Source organism: Corvus kubaryi, unplaced genomic scaffold, assembly GCF_017639235.1.
Source record: "Corvus kubaryi isolate FWS band 111438036 unplaced genomic scaffold, C.kubaryi_AGA036_p1.0 37284, whole genome shotgun sequence".
NCBI lineage: Eukaryota > Metazoa > Chordata > Aves > Passeriformes > Corvidae > Corvus > Corvus kubaryi.
Window position 1 is genome coordinate 5,230,287 of NW_024581088.1, and position 25,150 is coordinate 5,255,436.

Below are 25,150 nucleotides of genomic sequence, written 5' to 3' on the forward strand. Positions count from 1 at the left end.
CCCCCGCCCGGCGCGGCGACACCGGGGGGCGGCGGCGGGGAGCGGGGAGCCCGGCCGGGGCACGGCGGGGGGGCCGGCGGTGTCCGGGCAGGGATGGAGGCAGCGCCCGGTGGGATGGCGGGGATGCCCAGGCGGGAGGCGGGCAGAGCCTGGGGAGGGATGGAGGGAGGGATGGAGGGAGGGAGGCAGGCAGAGCACAGGCAAGGATGCAGGCAGCGGCCGGGGAGGGAAAGAGGCTCTGCCCAGGCAGGGATGCAGAGGATGCCCGAGGAGGGATGCGGGCAGTGCCCGGGAGGGAAGGAGGCAGCACCGGGAAAAGGAGGCAGGGAATGCCCAGAGCGAGCCGCAGGAATCCAGCAGAGACGCCGGCTTCTCCCGGGGCTCTGGGGAGGCGCCGATGGGAAAAGACCCTCCCATGTCCCCCCTGCAGTGTGCTGGGTGCAGCGCCGTCGCCCCTTCCCTCCCCTGCGCCCAGCGGCATCGGTGCTCTCGTTCCCTCTCCGGACGATCCCCCCGGGCCAGACTCCTTCGGGGGAGGTGGGCAGGACCCCTCTGAAGGAGTCTTTCCCTCCTCCGACGCCGCTGCTCGCTGTGCTCCTGGGCACATCGCTTCACCTCCCCTGTGCCAGCCCCCGGCCCGCGGGCAGGGCTGGGGGTTTCTCTGTGCCCGGGGGGGCACCCCGAGCCCGGGCTGGTTGCAGGCGCCACCAAAGGAGGGACATTTCTGTTGCAGTGTCTGCATTTTTGGGTCACCCCGCACGGAGCATTTACCTGCGTGCTGGACAGAGGGAAGATGCTGGCTGCACCTCCGGGAACATGGTCCGGGCCCCGGGACGCGCTGCTGATGGACTCCCTGCACCCCGAGCCCCACTCCGGGTCACTGTGACACCAGCGAGCACCGAGGTGTCTCCACAGGTCTGGCTGTGACCACACGGGCTTAGCTGAGCCCGAGCAGCGGCGACAGCTCGGCCGGGCTCCCCCCAGCCTCGTCAGCACCTTTGGCTGGGAAAAAACATCATCTCCGCGGGCTCTTCTCCAGGGTGAGGAGGGGGTGCGAGTGGAAACACAATGCCACATCCTTCCTGGTGGACAAAGGACGCCAGACACAGCCCCACGGCTGGGGGGGACAAATGTGGGACAGCCTTTGTGCCACCCTGGCATCAGCACCAGGCAAAGGGGGTCACAGCCCCTTCGCCGTGCCCCACGTTACAGCCGTGCTGGCAGAGATCTGGGGGTTATTTCCCTGCAGAGCTGCCCGATGGTCGCAGCAGGGGAATATTTATGCGTCCCTGGGGTTATTACCAGCTCTAGATGCTGCTTCCCTTCCCCACATGGCCACAAAGCAGTCCCGAGCCCTGGAATGTTTCGGGGAGAGTGCAGGGATCGGGCTGCACATTAACTCTCCTGCACAATTCAGGCTCCAGCCTCGGGGCTATTTTTAGCAGTTCCCTCCGAGATGCTCTTCAGTTGCAGTTTGATGTGTGAAATTTAATATACGAGGAGCCGGGGGGAGGGGAGTGGGGCTGGATCTCAGCACATCCCTGCTGGCTGGGAGGTTTATCCCAGTCTCAGTGACAGGGGTCCAAGGCAAACCTAAAATCATCCATCCAAGAGCTCCCCTGTCCTGGTGTGCAGGTGGCAGCAGGAGACAGGCAGAGCTGGTGGCTCGGGGGGCCTGTGGTTAGCTCCTGCCTCAGCCAGATCCAAAATCCTCACCTGAATCCCTGCCTCTGCCCACACCCCATCATGGGTCAGGGACCTGCTGTCGCTGGCACGGAGCAGGATGGGTGTGAGGCCAGTGGGAGCAGCAGGGATTTTAGGGAACCCACCCAGCCCAGCAGGATTTGCCCCAGCTCCAGCCAGAGCAGCAAGGACCAACTCAGGAGGTCCCTGTGCCACAGCGTGGGCCTCAGGAACAGGGAAGGCTGTGGGGACCAATCCCCCTGGCAGTTCCCAGCTCAGGGAGCAGCATCTGTGTCCCCTGAGCCCCGTGGGTGACGCTACTGACGAAGCAAACCCAGCCCCCAAGGCACAGCACGGCCCGGGGTTGGTGACAGGGCACGAGTGTGGCTGCAAACCCACAGCAGTAGCAGCAGCAAAGACCGGTTTCTTCTCGAGGAGCCTCTGGCAGAACAGGGAGGGAGGAAGAAACCTTTCCCTTTGCCACAGGACATGAAGAGACAGCAGCTGACAGGGCAGAGCCCTGAGCATCTCTGTTCCCGTTGGGCCAAATGCAGCTCCAGGCTCCCCCCCAGCAGGGAATGATGATCACTTCCCATCCCAGGCACACCAGGGGTGCATGAAGGGACATGACAGCCAGATCAGTGACCCCAAACCAGCCTGTCACTGTCACTTGACACATGCACCTCCTTCTAACACAAAACCATCCCAGTGTAGGGCAACACGGGGTGATCTGGTACCTGCCCTCCACAGAGGGTGGAACTTCCCAAAAATCCAAGTGCTGCTAAACCAAGATTGGGCAGGGTAAGGGAAAAAGTTACCCTGCTCCAGAGCAACACTCCCCTAACCTGCTGCTTGTTCTGTTACATTTCTGGCCACTTTGGGGCTGCCTGAGCTTGCCTCTGCCCTGCTGCAGAGGTTTTGCAGCCCAACCCACCTTGCTTGAGATGGGACCAGTGATGGCAAAGCCCTCTGGAAAACAACAGCACCAGTGCAGAGAGATCCAAACACATCAGTGACTCCCAGGATTTTATCATTTCACCTCAGGAAAAACAGGTCATGCTACACACACAGCCCACCTGGGGCCCCAAAAGGGCTAAATGGGAACATCCATCTTCTGCTCCTCATCCGAGTGTCCCTGCTGCCCTTTGAGATGAGGAGAAGCAGCTGTTGGAGGACCAGGGAAACTTGCTGCTTCCTCCCCCTGCAAACCCCAAATTTGGGGGGGGTCTGTGCTGTAGTGGAAAAAGAAGCCTGGTGAGCAAACAGCCTCGCTCCCACCAAATCCAGCCTTCAGCCTGCTGCTCCCACGGGCAGAGCCAGCATCAGGGGAATGGCTCCTCTGCTCCTCTCCCCATTCCCACAGAGCCACACGCAGCCAGAGCCTCATGGAAATGAGTTTATTGACACGGAGGGCAGAGAAAGCCTGAAGAGCAACACGAACGGCCAACACTCGAACGAGCAGGGGCGGAGGGAACGGCACCGACGAGCCCCGGCTCTGCCCCGGGGTGAGACACCCACCCGGAAAGCTGGGAAGGAATTTGGCAAGAGAAGAGGGTGCTCAGCAACCCCTCCCCACGTCGAAGCTACGCTCTCCTCCCTGCCCCGACACAGCATCGTGCTCAGTGCCACCACTGGTGCTTCCTTAATTGCTCTGTTAAGGATTTTTACACTACACCCGCAGGGCTTGGAGCAAATCACCTCCCAGCACACGTGGGCAGGGCTCAAGGGCTGGGTTGCTCCAGGTCTGCCCCACTTTTTTCCCCCCAGCCAGAGCACAGGGGTTCCTACACAGGGACACCACCTTCCTCAGGGTCGTGCAGCTCCTGGGCCCTGCTGGAGTTTCTCCCAGGACACTGTGACCTCTTCCCAGCACTGGTTTCTTGGCTGCAGTCAGTGCCAAAGCCCTGATGAACGATCTCCCACCGTGAAACATTTATTGACTTGGAAAGCGGCATCCAAAAGGACAACATGGGGGTTGCTACAGGCAGGAGCTTTGTTAGCTGGGGAGATGTCCAAGCATGCTGGGGAGGGAGAGGCTGTTCTGGATTGGGGCTTGGATGAAGCAGGAGAAGCTAAGGATGGAGCAGGGACATGCAAGAGGCTTTGCTTTCACTGCTGTTGCTGCAGCTCTGAGTGGTTGCAGTAGGACGAGTCCACAGCAATGGACCGGAAGGGAAACGATCCTGGCCCTAAGGGACAGGTCGGAAAAGAGGGGCCAGGGCATGGGGCTGCTCGGGACAGGGACTCAGAGCAGGAACCTGGCTGGCTCTGGGTCATCACTGTGACTCTGGGCACAAAGAGTGGAGCTGCCAACGGGAGAAACGCTTCCATGACCTGCTCCACTCAGCCCAGCTGGAAGCTGAATGCCCCAGGCAGGCAGGGAGCAAACGCTGCCAAGCCCAAACCATCTCCCACCATGCCCCAGCCTGGGTTTTGGGGGACAGCATGGGAACAGGGAGAGCCACTCTGCTCCCCTGGCATCCTGGGGCACTGCCAGCAGCGGCCCCTCTCTGTAGGGGCCTCGCTGACACCTGCAGGGAAGTGGCATTGCCACATTTGGATGTGCCACCATGAGCCTGGGAACTGCCAGGGCCAGCGCTGCAAGAGGGGGGCACAGCTCAGGGATGGCTGAGAAGGCAGCTTGGCCACAGCAGGCACGGAAAGAAGGGAAGGAAGAGGGGCTGCAGATGGGTGAGGATGAAGAGACCACACCTGGAGCTCTGGCATGAGCCTTTTGCTCTAAGAACAGGGCTCATTTCCTTCATTTCATCCACTGCTGCCCTGTTACCCAGGCCTGCAGCTCCTCCCCACACAAAAGCAGCCTCACTCCTCAAATCAGCAGCTCATGAGCCAGGGAGATGGCTGGAGTGAGAACACCATCAAAGCAGTGCGAGTCTGCCAGCACAAGACTAATAAAAACCCCTCTTTAGGGCTCCATCCCCCTCCTCAGACCCAACTGATGGCTCTGTTCCTAATTCCCCGAGGCCGTGCTCACCCTGTTAAGAGCCCAACAGGGCTCCCAAGACTTCCTTGGAATCACCTTCCCTTTAAGCCAATTACAATAGAAAAACTCAAAAAAAAAAGAAAGTATAAAAATATAAAATAAAGTGCAGTGTTAGGTTTTCGACACTTTTGCCTTGTTTTAATGAGCGGATGGGTGGTTTTTGCTCGGTGTTTTTGTGTTTTTCCAATGAGCAGTTATTTTACAAAATCGAAACTACACCTAAAGCCATTTAGAAAACACTCAACATTGGCACAAAATGGAGAGAAGCCCACGAGAACGGAGGAGTGAGGGACGAGGGGGACATGGGAGTAGTTTGAAGCAGTGGTTAGAAACTCCATGGACGCTAAAAATACCAAAGGGGTTTGTTCCCTATCATCGTTAGCACGTGGATACTAATTGCTACCTTGTTTAATCAGTGCCTTTGACTGAAATCCTACACATGAATACAGCTGCTTCCAGTTACGAGTGCTTTTCCCCCCGCGCTGGCGGTGAAGGAGGATCTGGGGACCCCTTTTTTCCCCCCTCCTTCTGCAGGGTGAGGCACAGGCTCAATCTCCTGTTAGTTTTTCAAGATGGCATCGTAGGCCTGGTAGATGTACTGGGACACTTCTGGAGCTCGGCATTTCAGGGAGAGCTGTGGAGAAGAGAGGAGAGGTTACTGTTGGGGCAAAGGGAGGCAGGAGCTTCCTGCCATGTCCACAAAGGCAGCTGGGAATGGGTTGGACATGGCTGATGACAATCACACAAAGTATTTCTCCTGCTTTCTACATCATCAACCCCAAACTGCCCTTTCAGAGCTTGCTGCAAGCAGGAGGAGGAAAACAAAAGCAAACTCCCACTGTGGGGTTCCCAAATTCCTCAGCAAACGTAGGTGGCCCCACAGGCAGGAAGAAAGGGGACATGGTCCCAAACTGAGACAAGGGACCTGTGCTTGTCCTCAAGCTGTACATCACAGCACTAAACCCCAGGGCTTCCAAGGATCTGCTGCTCAGTCCTGATGGACACAGACTTGGCTGTCACTCCTCTCTAAAGCAAAGATCAGGCTGAGACCAGGCTTGCAGCATCAAACCTTGTGCAAACACTTTAAATCACCTTCCAACGCTCACATTCACCCCGCCGCTCCCCAGACCACAGACTTCTCTTGCAACTCCTGGCACAGCTTCCAACAGGAGATAAATCCTCTAATACCAGAGACACACAGGTCCCTCAGAAGGGCAGTGAAGTCACAGAGTCACGGGGGTGCATGAGGCAGGACAGAGAGCACCTTCCCACCAGCCATGGGTTGATGCCAGCACAGGGCCACAGCCAGCCGGGAACACGGCAGGGCATAAATTTCTTTTTGTCTATAAGAGGGGGAAGGGCAGCCTGGCAATGCTTCCTTGCTAATATCTCTTGGCTTTATCTCTGGGTAACCTTGGCAAGTCGCTGCTCGTTGCTGGCGGGCATTGTCCCAGCTCACTGGTGACAGAGCAGGGGAATTCTGCTGTTCCTCACTCCTCCCATGTTAGGCATTGCTAACCACCCCCAGCCAAATTAACAGCACCTCCCTCAAAGGAGAGGGAGCAGGGAGGGAGGAAGAGCAGGGAGGAGCAGCTTGGTGTGTGGGGTGAGGCAGCAGGAGCCCAGGCTGTGCCATGCCCTCTGCTCCCTGGCACCTCACCGTGTAGTTGGGGTTCCCGGGCTGGATGCGCAGCTCAGCCAGGATCCAGATGCCGTTGGTGAGCTTCAGGGACTGGTAGAGCATGTCCTGCCCCTCCACGTTCCTCTTGGCAATGGTGTAGACGTTGTTGTTCTGCAGTTTGCTGGAGACAGTGTCTTCAGAGGGGAAGGGAGAAAAAACACATCTGTTAGTTCAGATCCATCATCTGCAGAGACAGGAGAGCCCAGAGGAGCATTCCCAGGATGCAAGAGCACAGGGAAACGCTGGCTCCTTCCCTGGGGAAAGGAGCACACAAGGAGAAAAAAATTCTGGTTCTCTCCATGGACCCACCTCATTCCTTTCAGGCTGTGGTCTCTTGGTGAGAACTTACCCATTTTACAGGGCTCCCACTTACTGCTCTGGCTCACTCAAGACTTGATCAAGGTGAGATTTTCAGAGGGGAAGAGGACTTTGCTTTATCTACAACCCCCAAGCAGCTGTAGGCAGCCCAAAAAAGTCAAAAGGTGAAGGTGGAAAAGAGCAAAGATCACAACCTGAGGCTTGCTCAGGTTCTGAGGTCCTGTCTCAACCATGAGAGCTCCCTCCTACTTCCCTCACACACAGACACTTCTGGCCAAATCAGTGTCCTACAAGGTAGTAAAAATCCTTTCCCTTCTTTAAAAAGCAAGTACTTTAAAGGGTAACCCCCCCCCCCCCGACTCTGTCTCTAGACATCACAGGGCTGTGGTACAGCTTTAACACACAGCCTGACCTCAGTCCTCGCAGCTGAGGTGTGATTTCACCTGCACACCTGGGTGGGTGGTGTTGTCACACATTATTTCCAAGGAACTTCTCGAGGAGACCAGAGCAGAGGCAAATACACAGAACACCAGGACCCAAACCAGCAGCCCTTGGATGCCAAGGGGTGTCTCAGTACAAAGCAAAGCAAGTATCAGGCTGTGGATGCCTGTTAAGGGGCACAGTCACACTTTGGGTGGAAGATTCCACACCTGATAAGCATCACTGGCAAATTCCCATTGCTGGTGCCCAACAGGAGAAATTTAACTCCCTGCTGGGGCAGGTGGAACACTTGATCTGTGCTGGGTCATTCAGAGCAGGTTGAGCACTACTGACAAAAAATGAGGGAGAGAAACAGTCTTAAACCAACTTGCACAGAAAGCCCAGAGACTGGAAATGTGGGATCCATGTCAAGGAGCACAGGGAGCAGGACAGCAGCAGGGAGGCAGCAGGAAGTGACCCTGCAGCTCTGATCCATCCCTGCACCTACAGACACAGAGATCCACCAGTGCTGGATTTGAGAATGGACACCAGTGTGTGCTGGTGCACAGAGGGATTAGAGAGAGGACAGCAGAGCCTGTTCATGCACCAGGCAATGGTGGGAGGAGGAAACAAAGGGCCCTACAAATCCAGCCCCTGATGCAGCCACTTGGATCCACTGCCTCTCCCCAGGGCAGCCCGGACCCTTTGCTGCACTCCTTTGCTCCCCAGGCTTCAGAGCAGCTCTCTGCAGGTCGAGGATGGTTCAGGCATCCAGCTACCCAGACACACTCAGATTTAGGTTTCCTCTCTTCCCCAGTTACTATGGAAACTGGCAGATATATGTAACTAATGAGATCTTTTGCTTAAAACCCCTCATTCCCTGTCTCCTCCTCCCACCCATACTCCTCCTCTCCACAACAAACTCAGCCAGACTTAGGAAATGGGCAGTGCAGAGAGGTCCCCTGCTCACAGGGAGCATGGCTGCGATTAATCCATGCTGCAAGGACATCACCCACCAGGAAGGAAACCCCAATTCCCAGATCCTCATGCTCCCAAGCCAGCAACAGCAGCCTCCAGGCCTTTGGGAAGGCACAGTGTCCAACACAGGCACTGGCTCAGAGAGCACATCCTTGTCTGGTATTAAATGGGATTTTGTTTGCCCAATTTTGACAGGCTGTGGTTAAATCTCAGTCCTCTGGATGTGTATCCTGAAGGTGGAACTACTGGCAAGGACTTTCTCCAGCAAACCTGACACCTGCCACAGCAATTTCCCCTCTGCTGGGAGATGCTGTCAGAGTAAAGGCATTCCCTGAGGAGCAGGGATGCAGGATTGGAATGAGAAGCTGCAATTTTGGCAGCTGTGAGGCTGCTACCCCATTACAGGGTGAGATGGCAGAGCAGGGGAGCTGTGTTTGGGGAGCTCAGCAGGTGAGCAGCTGAGAGCAGCTGCTCTTACGCCAAAATCTTTGTGCAATGGCTCCTCTTGCAATGGAAACATCCCCAGCCTCTGGTGAGGGGCAGATTTCTGAGCAGGAACGTGCTTGTAGGGGGATACAGGGAGGGAAAGTGAGGCAGGGCAACCCCTAGGAAAGCCTATTTTCTGCTTCCCTGACCTTAGTTACCCTCTGAAGAGCACAAAAAGGCCCACCAAAAGATGCTCTGGGTCATCCAGACACCCAGAGCAATGGTGAGCAGGCTGGAGCTGACGTTTGGCTTGCTCCTGCCCTCTCTCCCAGCACAGATTTGGGGCCTGGTGAGAGCTGACCCCCTCTCCCCCCAGGTAGCAGCTCCCATCCCTCCTGTGCTCTGGAGTATCAGCAATTTGGATTTTGGAGATCATCAGAGTTGCTAAGCAACAGTAGCAGGCTGTGGCTGGCTGAAGGCAGGACCGCTAATGCCATGTGACAGCACAGCCTTTAAAAATAAATAAATAAAAAAAATAAAATAAACCCAGGCAGATCTTGCTGGGAGCAGGGAGCTGAGCCCGGGCACCCAGAGCCCAGGGAGGCAGGAGCAGGGCTCAGTGACTCTGGGGACTGGGGACTCTGCAAACCAGAGCACTCAAGTCCTTCAGCAAAGCAGCACAAGCCACACCTGGCCTTGCACAGCGACTTTCTTCGATCTCAAGGTTTATTCTCACAACCCTCCTGAAGCACAAGGGAAGGGCACAGGGAGGTTTGGCCATCAGTGAGGCCAGGGAAGCCTCTGACATCAGCCCAGCTTTCAGGGCTGGTTCCTTTGGTTTGTTTTCCTTGTATTTTCCTCTCTAAATAGAATTCTTTACTTCACTCCCACAACCAAACAGTGCACATGGAAACACGGGCACACAGGGAAAGTCGTCTCCTCCTCTGCACTGAAGTGACCCAGTACTTTTTAACAGCATTTTTCTCCTGGGTAAAGCAAAGGATGTGCTTAAATCTTCTGCTCATCAGCTTAAGAACTTCACATCTGAACTCAGAGAGCCAAGATCAGCACCTGGGCTTTGCATGAAGGACAGGCACAACTCAATGCACCTTTTCTGAGCTTTGTGGCAATCAGAAAGTAAAATTTAATGCCTATATTTTATGTTGTGGTAGCTGAGAACATCCCTGTGCCATTTCTAACAGCACCTGAATGGTTCTGAGCATCCAGCCAAGAACTGCATTCAAATCCCAAGGGCAGATTCTGATCCAGTGGGGAGGCACCTGGGGCAATGTTATGACAGTACCTTCATTTCCAAGACATGGAATATGCACCAGTTCTGTAATTTATTCGACTATCAGGTACAAGATTTGCACATACAGAAAAAGCCAACATACCAGGCAAGCTTGTGTATGATTGTCCCCCAGCTTGTTTCATTAAAAAAATCCAATTTCTCTTTGTTCTGGCATTAGCAAATTACTTGGGGGAGAAAAACAAAGTGACCACTGCATACCAATAAAGCCATGTTCAACTCTAATCACAAAAGCTGCTGTTTCACACCAAACTGTGGGCCACTAATAAGCAAATAAACCCAAAATTCCTGTACTGAACAGCACAGCAACTGACTGAGTGCCATTAAACGGGAGGCAATCTCCATGTGCAAGTCAGCGCATCCTCTTTCACTCTGTGGGTTTGGGTAAGCAGTGTTTAGGAAAAAGAAAAACATTTAGCTCATCTGATTTGCATACCCTAATGTAGTGATCCTTTAGAATTTAGTCAAACTTAGCATGTTGAAAAAAAAACCCCAGTGTAAACAAGGCAAACTGAGCTTTAGTGCACGCTCAGTTACGGGGGAAACCTCAGTTGCACCAGCAGCACCCAGAATATTTGAGCTGTAACAGTTAAGGAATCTATTTTCATGCACTAGATTCTTGTGTTTTCATTTAAAATCCCCCAAATCAGTTAATTTAGCACTGGATTCATGAGACATGAGAATGCTGGGCTATAACCATGACCTTGTGTTTTCATTATTTCTGAATGAGGTTTTCTCCAGGGAACTATCCCAACCTCTTCCTAAGAGGCTGAAGCATGAAACAGCTCTAATGAATTCAAGATGTGCAGGGCATCCTAAGCACACCTTGGCCCCATGACACAGCTCCAGAGAAACTTCCACATCCACAGAGCTGCAGCCCCCAGGAACAGCCTCAGGCCAGGTCCATCTCTGACTGCTGGGAACCTGAGCCCCCCAAACCCAGAATGAAGCACTCATCTCCCCCTGACTCACTGGGAATGGTGGGAATACCTTCAAAGGTCCAGGATTTGCTTCTTTTGGAAGCAAAGATGGTACAGACACAGATCAGACCACTTAAGGGTACCTGCTCCTCATCCCACAGCATGGCACCTTATCCTTGGCTTCACTTGCCAAGCTCTGGGCTACCTGCAGCAGCCAAGACTCTCTGGTTGTTCTGTGCACTGTTTTGGGGTGAGCTGCCAGGGACAGGAGGTTTTTTTGCCATCCATATGAGCCACCAAAGCTCAAATCAATCCTATTTAGCTTGCCTTGTGGGCACAGGATGGATCTTTTACCTACAAAGGCCTGCGAGCACAGACTCCCACAGAAGCTTCTGAGCTGCCTGCCTGTGTTTATCTCCTTTTTGTTTGAAGGAAGAAAAGCAATAACCTGGGGAGAAGTCTGCAGTTTGCACAGGAGGTGCTGTGAGGTGACTGTTGCACGGTGACAAACAGCTCTGGCCGTACAAGAAACTCACAAGCTGCTTTTTGATAGATAAAATCCCAGCCCCCAACAAACCCCTGTTCCAAGGTAACTCACTTCAGAGCCAGTTCCACCCAGGGGCTCACAGCAGCATCTTGGCTCTTTCCTGCTCTTCTCCAGCCTCTCCCTCTCCTCATTTCTTACACGTCGCAGGCACATCCCAACCTCTTGGTTGCACACAGCTACTGTCACATCAAATTAAACATCAGCTTCTTCATCACCCCTCTTTGCCATTCAGTCTTGTAATGCCCCAGTTCCAAATCCCTGTGTACTCTTCATTTTCACCTTCATTTCCTTATTTTTCACCTCCTTGATTAATCCTGTCTCGGCCCAGACACTTTCTAGAAAGCCTCAAGTGGGTCCCCCTGCCTGCATCTTCCTTGCAGCATCTCCCAAGTCTCCTGCCTTTAAAAGCTAAATAGGGACTATGTGCTGGGTGTTTAGAGAAAAAGAAATTCCAATTTCAGTTTCTCCACTGAGGAAGAGCTGCATGCCCTGCTTGGCTGCTCTGTAGGGCCTCCAGGATGTCAGCACTAAACTTCAGCCCCACTGAAACACAGCAAAGATGTGAGAACTCGGGAAAGCAAAGGCTGTTTGCAGCTGGGAGAAGGAAAAGCTGGGAGAAGGAAAGCCAGGGATCACATTCCTGACCAGCCTCCCCCAGCACAGCTGCTCCACACAGCTCCAAGTGGCTGCTGGAGCTGTGTTAGGGCACAGCACTGGGAGCAGAGGTATTTTTAGCTCCAGCTCCACTCGCGTCACTGGGCTGGGATCAGTGAGGCTGAGGCATGAATGGTGTCCCTGAGCACTCACCACCGGCTGGGTGGGCCCAACCTAGGAATGAATGACTGATCCCAGCAGGGATAAGGACTGGGGATAACGACTCACTCTGTGGAGCCAGGGTGCTCCGGAGCTGTTCCCTGTGCTGGAAGGTTGCACAAACCCAGCGTCTCCTCAGGTTTGGTGAGGAGCTGCTGGAATCTGCAGGGTTTTGTACAGCTCAGCCACGAGGGCATTGCAAAGCTGGAATGAACACCACAACCACTGACAGCCCAAATCGAGAGCTTTATTGTGGTTACACATCTCCTACAGGAGAGTCTTTGGAACAGAAACCAGCCCTTCCTCCACAAGGATCAAGTTTCTAAGGATTTTATATCCAGACTTGCTCTTCTTAGAAGAAAGGAGGTGTCTTAAGCCTATTTTCACTGGATTTAAACAATCAAGATTGTGAATCTTGAAAAATTATCACCCTGCTGAGGCACATGGCCAGGCACACACCCTTGCTCTGGTGTAAACTAGAAATAAGATGGATTCAGCTCCTGCCAGATTTCATCCAGCCCACTCTGCCTCTGCCCTGCTGTGTCTCACTTGCCAGGCTGTGAGAAGTCACCACCCCTGAGGATGCTGGAATCCCAGCACTCCATGGATTTTGGATTTGGCTGACCCTTCTGCAGGCAAGGCTTGTTGCCCTTAGGACAGTCTGAGCTAGAGGAGGTTACCGCCTGTAATCAAGGTGAGCAGGCTGAGTCAGGGTTGCACTGGTAGGTTAAAAACCAAGGGACTAAGGCAAGCACACAAGATTTTCCTGGTTTTCCCTCCTGCAAGCTCTTGGCCAGCTCCATGCCCAAGCCCAGGTGGTCAAGGAAGAGTTGCAAGAGGGAGGAGGTGTCAGCAGTGGAAACACAGAAACAGAAGCCTCGGTGGATGGAAGTGTTTGGAATCTGTTTATGAGGCGTGACCCACTTTCTGCAACGCACAAGCCAAAGAAGCTGGCAGGTCCTGGCAGATCCTGGCAGATCCTGCACTGCCCTGAGCATCCTGAGGGATGGATCATGCTCTGGAGAGGCTCTGCAGCCACGCTCTTCCCTGGAAAAGGCTGCAGATCCCACTGCAGAGGAACTGCCTGGTGTTCCCTCCTCTCCCTAAGAGCTGGTAACTCGTTCTCCTCTGAGCATCCCAGGCCTGGGTGAGCAGTCTGGCCCTGAGCTGGCAAACCCTCTTGGAATGGGGAGCATTCTGTCACTCCAAGTTTCATAACATTTTCTTCCAGAGGGAGGAGGGGGCCAGGCCAGGCTGCAGGACTGCCAATCTTCCCAACCATCCTCCTCTCTCTTTCCCAACGCTGTCCCCTGCTAGCCAGCACCTCAACACCAAACTGAGCAGCTTCCAGTGTTTCTGGTTGGAGACAAAGAGGCAGGGCAGAAGGCACCAGCAGCAGCAGCAGCTCTGCAGTGCAGGGGGAGAGGCGATGCCAAGCTCGGTCAGGAGCAGAGGGAGGACTGGGGAAGGCACAGAGGTTGTTCTCGTTTGAAACCCCACAGTGAAATCAAGTCATAAGGTCCAACAGCTGCTATTTTCTCCCCTCCTCTTGTGTGCTCTATCCTTTATATTCCAAAACAGTCATAATTATGAGTACAAAGAGACCCGTGGTTTCTGTCTGCTATTGAAGCATGAGGGTGTTCATTGTGTAATAGCAGGCATGAGAGAATAAAAAGGTTACAGGGTTGGTAATCAATAGGGACACTTCTTTCATCTGTGAAACAGAGCAGCTTTTGGTAGAATCACCTGGCTCCTGTCCAGAACCTCTTGAACAGGAGCAGAGCTGCTACGCTGGTCCCATTCCATTCTTTTACACTCCCCTTATCCTTCAGCAGTAGTAAGGTCACACGTACAAGATGCTCACAGAGGCAACTCCATGGCCAAACAAACTGAACAGGACCAAACACCATCGAAATGCATCAATATCTCAGCTAACAACAGACCCTTCCCATATGGCCTGTCCTCCCAACACCCTGCAGTGTCTGGAGGGTTGACCTTCCATGACAGAAAGAGGAAAGAAGCTGCCAAAAGGTGAAGTGAGTGGCCCAGTGTGATGCAATAGGGCTGGAACACTTTGTTCAAAACTCACAGCAGCAGGACAGGGCTGCTGAACAGCCCCAACACCGTATTCAGCTCTATTTAAAGAGCAGCTTTGCAGGGAAGCAAAGTATAAAAGGGAAAGCAAGAATACAAGGTCCAGAGTGAAAGGAAGAAATGGATCGGTCAAATCAAAGACTTGGGATTTCAGATGTGCTTTTATGGGGAGCCAGCTGAAGTTTTTGACTGAAACAAGCCCTAGGATCCCAGGCTGCTCTATTCAAAAGTGCAACGTTTATCTCTTCATTAGCCACTAGTTTATTTTACTAAGGTGATATTAATAAGGTGATGCTTAATGGCCATGCATCAAAAGTGCTCTCAGCATGGCAGAATGAAGCTACTCACCAGCATTCAGGTGACATTCTTTAATCTGGAACTGAAGCTCATTTTCATTTGGAATATCCTTCCATGTTGCAAGGAAGACTTGGCGCTCTAGAAACAAAAAAAACCCAACCCCATCAGCACTGTGGGATCCTCACAGCATTAATTAACACACCACAGAATGTTTCAAGGTAGACACACAAAAGAGCTTTTGGTAACTTTTTGCCCTGCTGGGGTTAGATCCAGGATTTACTCCTACAACAACCTCAGTCTCTTTGTAAAAGCAGCAAAGCTTTGATGATTTTGGCCTCCCCCAAAAGAGAGACAGTCTTTGCCATATGAGCTGTTTACAAGCCAAGAACATGCAGGATTTGATGAGAAGGAAGGAGATCCACACATTTAGGATTATGTTAGTGAAAGCTGCTTTTCAAGCAACTTCCAGCCAATTCAAACAAAAATTTAATAAAGGTGACTAGGAATACACAAATTCCAGTGAAAATGGTATGGGGGCAAATCCTAGACCCATTCAAGTGAACCAACCCCTCAAAAAACCCCAGAACTACAACAACCCCAACCCAAACAAATACAAAAAAGATCAGCTTTGAAGAAAACAGATTTTTTTGTCAGACAGAGAGAATCAGAGGGAGGGACTTGGGTCCTGGCAGCTACTGGAGCTGGAGGACAACAGGGACAGGCCACCAGAGCAGACTGGCTGAGATGTAATGGCTTGAAGGTCAAGGCACAGGTGAAACTCAGCCAGGAGACTGCACCCAGAGGGGCCCTGGGAGCACAGCCTGGCTGAAGGAGGCTGACCACACACCTCCAAGCACTCACCCATTTTGCCATCCTCTACGAAAAGCACGTTGAGAGGGATTAGGCAGCTGAAGTAAAAGACATCAATGTTGTTTTTCACAGCCACCTGTTACAGAAGAAACGGGGAGGTTAAAGAGTCTCTCTCAGCTGGAAATCCAAAGGGATCACAAGACTTCCCACAGTCTCATCACCCTGGAGGGCTCTCTCTGAGCAGAGGCCAGCTCGGAATGGGAGACTCCCTGGAGGGATGGTACCGAGCTCCTGGGCAGTTTCAGACAAGGACCAGTCCCCTGCTCCATTTTCACTAATAGCTGCTCGATCTTCTCCTGTGAGCCTTTCACTGCACTGCTTCAGAGCCAATTCCACCCAGGAGCTCACAGCAGCATCCTGGCTCTTTCCTGCTCTTCTCCAGCCTCTCCCTCTCCTCATTTCTTACAGGTACATCCCAACCTCTTGGTTGCACACACCTGCTATCACGTCTGTCACACTGCACATCAGCTTCTTCATCACCCCTCTTTGCCATTCACTCTTGTAATGCCCCCAGTTCCAAATCTCTGTGTATTCTTTATTTTCACCTTCATTTCCTTATTTTTCACCTCCTTGATTAATCCTGTCCCGGTCCAGACACTTTCTAGAAAGCCTCAAGTGAGTCCCACTGCCTGCATCTTCCTTGCAGCACCTCCCAAAGCTCCTGCCTTTCCCTCAGTGAAATCTAAATAGGGAATATGTGCAGGGTGTTGATTCCTGGAAGAAGAAAGCCCTGCTAAAGAGCAATCAGGTAACAAAAGATCACTTGACAAAAGACTTAATTCTCAGTGTCATTAAACTCCACCAGCCAGGGAGTTTGCCTTTATCTGCTCTGCCTTTATCACACACACTTGCCATGTTCCCCACTAATCTCTGCTAACAGTTTTCCCCAGGCTGAGAGCTGCTGGGACAAGCAGGAACAAACTGGAGGTCTGAGAGGTGCCCTGTCACAACACAGCACAGGAAAAGGCAGCTCTGGGCTTTATTTCCATGCCTCTCGTGCTCTTCCCACGTCAGCCCAGACAGTGAGAGTGTCATGGGAGCACAGCTCAGCAGACACCTGCCATTGCCTGCAACGAAGGAATCTTAAGCCTTGAAAGAAAGACCCAGAACTGAAGTTGTTGTGTGGGGATTTTCAGGAGCCATTTGAGCTCCTACTTCCTTTGAAAAAGCCCAGAGGGAGTTCTCCAATTTGTCACCCAGCTGAAACACAAACCAGACCATGCTAAACGCTGAGCCAAAGGAATAAATTTGCTGCTACAAAGATTTATGCCAAGACAAACTTCATTGACATTAATAATTACTTATACTGGTGTCCTACTGGGAAAATCTATTGTCCCACAGGGGCGAGTTTAGAAAGACACCCACAAATGTTGGTAAAAACCAGCTGTGGATAGATAAGGAAGGGGAATGATTAGACATGCATGCAAGCCAGAGACAAGTGGAAGGAGATCAAGCTCCCAAACAAACTCTTCTGGCAACTGGGAGGCCCCAGAAATGCAAAGAACTGCAGAAAGGTAGATGTGACAATCTGTGGTGTTCCTACATTTTGGACATCACTAAAGGTAGCAGCTTAAATTTAATTCCCACAGTGCAAACCAGCTTAAGAAGGGATTAGTCTACAGCCCACTAAAACCACGTAAATGATGGTGCAAATGAGGCAAAAACTGGGGTTGGTTCTCTGTAACAGGGGGTTGTTGCATGCTCCGGTGGCTGGCATCACGCTCACGAGTTGGAGTGTTCAGTGTTTGAACCAGAGGCACCAGAGGGGTAAAAGCAGATTGGTGGGTGGACTTGAGCAATTCACCTCTGCAAAATATGATAAAACACATTGGGAGAGGAGCCAAAAATGCACCTCTGAGTCTGGGAGGGGAGAGCTGGGGGAGGGACAGCAGTGTAGCCATTCCAAATGCTCTGCTTGGATATAAGTCATGGAGATGAGCCAGAAGAGGGAAAATTTAGGCTAAATGTCTGGGAAAACCGATAGTGAGAATTATTAAGCAGCATTAAATTCCTCTGAGGAAGAGAGAAGCTCCAGTGCTTGGACTATTTAAAATCAGCCTTGACAATGCTCTCAGTAAGAGGAACTGTAGCAAAACAACAAAGCATAGCAGGGACTACACTGCACAACCCAAGATCTTCTCCAAGTCTGATTTAATGATTAATTGCCTTGCCTTAGAACAACAGAAATTACTTAGCTACAAAAGCTAATTGTTGTTGCCATACAACAGCAGTTTCTTACAAGAGGGGCTGGAAGGCAGCTCCTTCCCTCCAGTCACGGTTCTAGAGGCACACTCCAAATTAAAATGCGAGCCCTGTCCCTGCAGTTATGAGGATGCTATAAAAAGGTATCTGCTGACCTGCTTCTCAACTCTGCAGAAACACACTGAGTAAGCTGCTTTGGCTATCTCTGGAGAGCTACCCAATTAAGATGCTCTGAAGTGCAATTTCTCCCCAGTAAAGAAAAATGAAGCCACATGCCAGCCTTCCTCCCAAACTGCATCACTGGCTTCAGGAATGACATCACGTGTCACCTTGCAAGCAGCTGTAAGCATGCAGGAATCAGCTGTCACAAATAACTTCTGCACACAGGATGGAAAAAGCTCTCCTTAACCTCTATCATTAGGACATGACTGGGGAGCTCCTCAAAATAAGCTTCCATCGTTCACCACCACACCCTTCCCCCAAACAGCCACTGTGATCCACAAGATGTGGTCCGTGAAAAGCCACCTGCAGACACCTGGGTGGGGAAACTCACACCAAGAAGAGGTTCCCTGAGTTGGTAACAGCTTCCCAAGGTCACACTCCATGTCAGGAGAATCCAGTGCCACCTGACAGGCTACAAAAGCAGCCATGGGCAGGGAGCAGAACCCCAGCAGCATCTGCAAGGAGCTGAGCAGGTAATAACAGCGACTTGCCACAGAAAATCCAGTGCTCCTCAGGTGGGAACATTGTCCTGAGATGGGCAATGACATTTGCTGTGATAGCAGGAGCTGAGAAGTCTCTCCAGGTTTGACATGCTTGAAAGGAACCTCTGCTTGCATTCAACAAATCCTCCAGTCCAGACTAACTTTGCTCATGGCTCTGCAGCTTTAACCTGCTGACCTGGCCACGAACTATTAAATCTTTAGCTAGACCTTTAGCTTCAGATATTTCAGAGTTAAACCAGAAGCATTTTTAATAAAAATGGCTTTCCATCTGTGATCTTTTAGAGAGAGAGAAAAAAATGTTAGTACCTTGTGGATTTAGTCAAGCAGCCTACAAAGCTCTGAGGGACAGAAGTCAAAAGGTGTCAGATTTTTGTGTGATGCTTGACTGTTGAAAAGGTGAGCCCACTAAAAATTGGCGCGGGGTTTCAAATCACTCATGTCTTGTTCGTGATCTGACTAGAGGAAGCAACACCTCTATAAATAACCCCTGGAATGCATTTGCTCACCTTGCAGCATGAGCACTCTTCTGCTGAGCTCTCTTGCAGTCCAGCCCTCTAATAGCTCAAACATGGTATTTTGGGGAAGAGGGACCTCATAAGAACAACATTCAGTTATTTTCCTCAAGAGTGTAGGTTTCTGATGATTTAAATCCCCGACTTGAGCAACAAAATTGACTTTCAAAGTCAAGTCTGAAAGCAACACAGATGCTTTCCATCAGCAGCAAGCACACAACATACCCACTTGGAATCCCATTAGCACCTACACTAAATTAAGGATTTACTTAAGTTGGGTTTTGCTTTAGAGCCTGGTAACAGCCAAACTGTTAAGGCAAGAACAGCTCTCCTCTGCAGAGTCTTTTTTACCTCACAAGGTCATGGCTTGTTCTGTGCCAGGCTGCTGCTCTGCCCCCAGGGAATGCTGCTCCTCCACTTCATTTTCTGTGACAGGTAGGGTTCTCAGGATCCCAGGGATGCTTGCAGCCTCTGCCAGCCGTGTGCTCTCACCCCACAGGGATGAGCCCGGAGCCGGGGCCGGAGCTGTGCACGCACAGCGAGGCTGGGTTACGTCAATGGCCAGGGAACAGAGAGTTACTGGGAGGGTTGTGCTCTCGTGTGCCTTGCTGCACTTCAAGTCCAAAATGTACAATTTATAAATGTGCTGTACCATGTGGCAGACGCGCTCTTAACCCCCAAACCAACAGCTTTCCACAGCCGAGCGAGGAACTGGCCACAGATGCCAAGCTGTGATCCAAGTCCTTAATTCAGAGCGTTCCCAGGAGGGTTCTTTGCTGAAATAAGATTCTCACATGCGGAGACTGTTAAAGAACAACCCAGGCAACAAACCCAGGAAGCATCTTCCCCATCTAGCTACCCACAGGTGTTCTGTGGTGGCTGGTCAGTGATTCTGACACCGCTCACACACGGGCAGATATTGTGTCATTTATCAAGCAGGCTCTGGAGGGTGAACATCTGCTGGCTGGAACTGCTGCTCACAACGATTCCCAGCCTTGTTTTCACAGAGAGCTGGATGTGTGAAATCTGTCTCCAAGTTCTGAGTGCTGTGTTTGTGACCTGAGATACATTAACAGCTCTGATGAATGAGAGCTCCAGCGGGTCTGCACTGCGAGACGCAGGAGCGTGGAGGAGCACAGGTGATGAGTTACAGCAGAGCTGAGACTGGAAGGATGAGCATCATCTACTGCATTAGCAACACTGATATCTCCTCAGCAAAGAAGCTGCACCTTCCTCCTCTGTCTCTACAAAAATGTTTTGCCAAACTCATTTCAAGAAACAAAAGTGTTCTGCACCTCACAGTGCCCTGCAGCAAGTCTGTGTTTCCAAGTGCCCCTTTTCAGGGAGAAATGCAGCTGGCAGATCCTTCCTTTTTCATACTCGGATCATTTTACAGAATTTTTAAAAAAACCCAACCAACTTTGAAAAATTCAAGCTTTTTTCAGCTTCATGCTCTGTAGCTGCAGCAAACAGGGCTGGCAGCTGACAGCAGGTAAGGCTGGGCAATGTGACACACTGATGGTGCATTCTGAATGTGGATCCCAAGAGAGCAGCTCCAGCCCCAGGCACACTTGCTGCTGCTCCAGGAGTGCCTACAGCTTGTTTTCAACTGTACTGTCTGCTGCAAGGGGCTACAGTCTCACAGAAAAGATTATCAGATTTGTGCCATGACAGGCCAGGCCTGAGCTCCGAAACTCTGGCAGCAGGTTGGCTCCACTTCACCCATTTCCAGGATTAGGAGAGCAGTTCTGGTGTGCTCCAATGGGTATTTCAATTTCACAGCATTTCATAGCTGTTAAAATGCCAATTATTAGGAACAATGGTTCTCTTTAGCATAGAAAGGCTCTCAGCCCAGGCATTTTCTAATTCCAAATTTGACTTGAAGAAGTATCTGGAAAGACTTAATATTCCTCACCAGTGCAAATCCCTGTTTCAGAACCCACCTTCCTCTTTGAGAGCTGAAGGTCTCACACCCGTGGTGGCAAAGATACCTCGCCCAACTCACCTCTCCTGCTTGGTATGACCCTAGCAGCCCACATGTCACCAGCAGTATCACCACTGCTTTGACTGTGAAAAGCCAACACTACAGGAGCCAGGGAAACCTGCACAACTCCCAGAAAAATCTCCATGGCTGTCAAACACCCAGGAAGGTCAACACAGCCTCTCGCAGACCTTTGGGCGAGGGCTTGTTGTTATTTATTGGTGCCATGTTCTGCAGAGGGCAGGGGACCACAGCCCCCACAAGCACCAGGCAGCCCCCAAAATGCTGACAAGGCACTGCAAGGGTGTCCCCCACCACAAGTTAGAAGCACACAAATAACTAAGTCAGATTTTCTTTAGCAACAGGCACACTCCAAAGGCAGCTTTTGAATCTGACAGCAGCTTTTGAATCTGACAGAAGTGAAAAAGATGAAGCAGAGAGCAGGGATTGGGGTTTGTTCAGCCCTGCAGTGCTGTGTCCAGTCTAGCTTTACCCTTTGGATAAATCTCTGCTTGACTGGGGGTGAAAGCTGAGTCAACAAGTCAAGAAAATGTTCACGATTACTTTGGGATGCAAGGGAGAAGCCTGGTGTTCAGCATCACGAGATGCAAGGTGACTAGCGAACATAAGACTCTTCAGCTATATTTTACCTAAGTAAGCCTCTGAAAATATCTCAGTCTTCCTCATCTTCTTGCAAAAACGTCTTTTTCGTTACCTTGTCAAATATTTTAGTTTCTCTCCATGATTACAAATGTCAAGATTAAATGAGCTGTAGTGGGTGAAAGATTAGAAATGGTAATAAAAATAACCTGAACAAGACATGAATTCATTACTTCTGAAATAGTTGCCTAAGGAATGTACAACTAGTCTTTGAAGTGTCTAATTAACATGACAAAAAGTTGAAAGCTATCAGTTTGGTTACTTCAGGACTTATTTTTCTTGTTACTAAAACCAAAAAACTCCCACCAGAATAGGAGATGAACATAAGGTCCTCAGGTTCAAACCAGCCCTGCATCTGCTTCAATGTTCCCTAGCTGAGGAAAAAAAACACATTAAGTAAATTCAACCTGATGAGTGTTTTGGTTCTTCAATGAATACAGGAACATTTGTATTCCCTACTCCTATATTACACTATAAATTGTTCCCTAAGTAGGTCACCAAAGCGATTTCTGAATGTTTCAAGACAAATCCTTTCCACATGAACCCACAAAACAAAACCAGAGCCTTGGCTGTCAGGGCATTGATAGATCTCCATCAAGCCCACTGCTGTCAAAAAAGTAAGGGGAGTGCTCTTTTTAACTTGGCATCTGCTATCATGATTCAACTCTTTGCAGAGAAATATACTATTACTCCATATGGCAGCTTCCCCAATTGTAAAAGGGCAGCCAACTTCTATGGCAATGAGAGCTTTAGCAAATTAACAACTGAGTCTGGCACTAATGAATGCTCCACTGTCTCAATAGAAAGTAGCTGGAGGTTTCCTCACATGTTTTCTCTTAGCTTTGTTCTAGCAGGAGATGCTACAAGAAACAAACAGTGTTCCAAGCCCTTTAGAGATTTAATAACCCAAATACTTCACTTCCTTCCTGATCAAAGGAAGCAGCAACTTGAGGCTGCCTTGTTGAGAGTCCCCAGTGCTGTGGAGGCTGACTGGGACTGTCACCTCTACATTCCCTTCAGAGCAGGAGCCAGATTTTACCACAGTTGACCCGAATGCAACCTCTCCTTCATGCCCTGGTTGCAGAGGGAATCCAGCTCTTCCAGAGGCTGGAAGGGCCAGCTGTGGAAGACAGGCCATGGAATTCATTCACTGTCTGTGCCCTCCCCCGTCGCATGACTGTGCTTGGAGCCCAAGTGTGGGACTGCTCCTTTGAGTGCCAGAGAAGCTATTTCAAGCTGTTTGCCCAAAGACTCATCAAATAAGTCATAAACCCCAGAATGGAAGTCAAAAGAAGGGGGAAAAACAGTTGCTCAGGCAGAATAAATAGTAACTTCCATTGCATTCCCTTCAACTAAAAACAGAATGAGCTGCTTCAAAATATTCCCCTCTATGGGCTTGGTACTCTGCAGGAACCCAACCCAGTTCCCCCCTCCTAGGGACCTGAGGTGAGAGAGAGCTGCAGTGCAAGTTAACTGCATTTTGGGATACTGGGAAAATCATCCTGGAGGACCCAGAGCAGAGGCAGGAGTCGCTGACCTCCACTCCACAGAGTGGCTGCACATGGCAGCAGTGGGGAAGAAGCTCCTTCCAGGGAGAACTGTCTGCCTGATGGCTTCCAGACCACGGGAGACAGTCTCTGGTCCAAAGCAGAAGGGAACATCTCCCTGGATCTGTCCTGCAGATTGACAGCCCCAATCTGATAAAGAGGCTCCTCCAGGGAGTGCTGTCCCTGCCATGCACCAGCACCATCGTTAATGAAACATTGGCTGCTCACGTCATTTCTCCTCTGCTTTTCCTGGAACAGACTGTTTGCCTTGGATTGAGCTATCTGGGGCAGGGATGTGCCTTTGTGAAGCATCCTGGAATTTAGGAGCACTAGAGACATATTAATCACTCAGAAGTTGCCACCTTTCCTGCAATTCCTTTAATTGCCTCAATTCTTACTGACAGCTGTCTCTGCCTGCTCCACCACAGGTTCTTTCTCTGTTCAGGCCCGTTCCAGTTCTTAAGTCCAGCCAAATCCCATACCCAGTTTACAGAACAGTGTTACAGGAACACAGCCCTTACTCTACACAGATGCAAGCAGCTGGTTTGAGGTGTTTGGAAAGTTACAAAATTCAAGAAGTTTCTGTTTCAGTTTTTCTGGGAGAATCTAGGAGGAGGATTAAGTTTTGGCCAGACTTGAGGCCCAAATCCATGAGGTCTGCCTGGTTACATGTGGTATTTTGTGATTAGAATCTTACCACACTGTGCTGGGCCAAACAAACTGGGTTGAGCAGCTGCTGAGCTCCCCCCTGCCCAGAACGAGGCAATCCTTACCTGGAGGTTATTCAGAGGCTCCATTTTCATGACTGGTCCCAAAGTGTTGAGGGGCAGGGACACATCAATACTTTGGTTTGGCATCAGAGGTGTATGAATGGCCAGGGGGGTGCTTGGGATGACCCCAAAGCTGGGCAAGAGAAAAATAGAGGTGATGAGAGCAGCCCTGCATTGTCCAAAATATGTCCAAAATATCATGTTCCTTTTGCCAAGCACTACCTGGCTCATCTTCCCACTAGCCCTGAGCTGTCCCTGCTGTCACTCCAGGGAGGGAACACTGTTCAAATGAGCAGACAAAGTAGGACAAGGCATGGGAAACTCACTCAGAGTGATCCTGCTGACAAATTCACCATCTTGCCCCAGGGACCAGCTCCTGAGAACTCTCCCATTTCCTGCCTGGCACTGGTCTGTGTGCTGAGCACCAGCCTGCCCAGCAAGCAACGATGTGGACTCAGAGCCAGGTGTTGTTTCTCTCTCCCTGAGCTCCAGAGCACTGCAGGTAGGGTGTATCACACACTGCATGGCTGCAGCATCCCTGGGAGCTGTGGCAGAGGGAACTGGAGGCAGCACAGAACAAACAGCAGCCAAGGAGAAACATGTGGCTTGGAACAGCACTGCAGAACAAATGAATCAACACACCCAGCTGCCTGGTCCTGAATGACAGCACCTGGCTCAGCTGCTTGGTTGGAGGCTCCTTCACTGGGGATGTGTCCCAGCAATGCTTACTTGCCTGTGCAGTCCAAGGAACATTTAATTCCACAGGCACCTCTGCTTAGCGTGGAGAAGAGGGAAAGCAGCTCACATTTCACACAGCACTCCTGTACCACGGACCAGCTGCTTTCCAAAAGCAGATGGAAGCCCAGATGTTTCAGTGTCCACTCATAAATGCATTTCTCTTTAGCAGAATTCACATCAGCTCAGAGGTCTCAGGGCATTTGCAGGATGGATAGGTGTGTATTTTCATTTTATTCACTAAAAGCCTGATGCTGTCTCTGCACATTTGCCAGCCACATTTATCAGGTTTGTCACTCCTTCAGAAAACAATAATGCCCCATTCTTGGTTCTCCTTAGTTTTCAGCTCTGGGGAGCTGAAATAGGAACATTCCTAGCAAGGGCTTAGCCACACGATTCGCCTTCTGCAGCCGTTTCACCTTGGAGGACACAACCCCTCGTGTTTTCCCTAGGACTCAGAGGAAAACCAAACTTGCAGTTTGTTACTAAGGGGCTGGGCTATTACAGCACACCAGAATTCAGCTTTCTTTTATTTTTTTTTTTTTTTAATGCTTTATCCCAAGACTGCAGTGAATGCGATTAGCAGCAGCAGGAAAGGAGGGAAAAGCAATAGAAACTTCCCAATCACAAACCTTAATATTTCCACTTAAAGAACCAG

General features: G+C 50.9%; 2 protein-coding genes across 6 annotated transcripts in view; both read right to left on the reverse strand.

Moving 5' to 3' along the window:
• The window catches only part of RASL10B (RAS like family 10 member B), a 9,960-nt gene extending 8,551 nt beyond the window's left edge, over positions 1-1,409 (reverse strand). Inside the window, exon 1 of one of the 2 annotated variants that reach the window (XM_042026038.1) lies at positions 772-1,409. The gene's annotated coding sequence lies outside the window, so the exon portion shown is untranslated. The remainder of the gene's footprint in view (positions 1-771) is intronic. The other variant, XM_042026036.1, reaches the window with a different exon arrangement.
• Positions 1,410-3,065: 1,656 nt separating this feature from the next.
• The window catches only part of AP2B1 (adaptor related protein complex 2 subunit beta 1), a 77,819-nt gene continuing 55,734 nt past the window's right edge, over positions 3,066-25,150 (reverse strand). For all 4 annotated transcript variants that reach the window (XM_042026030.1, XM_042026027.1, XM_042026028.1 and 1 more), the window contains 5 exons: positions 23,761-23,890; positions 15,352-15,436; positions 14,542-14,628; positions 6,348-6,502; positions 3,066-5,321 (listed from right to left, as the gene is read on the reverse strand). In XM_042026030.1, the coding sequence (XP_041881964.1) occupies positions 5,247-5,321; positions 6,348-6,502; positions 14,542-14,628; positions 15,352-15,436; positions 23,761-23,890 (532 nt within the window). In that variant the 3' untranslated portion in view covers positions 3,066-5,246. The remainder of the gene's footprint in view (positions 5,322-6,347; positions 6,503-14,541; positions 14,629-15,351; positions 15,437-23,760; positions 23,891-25,150) is intronic.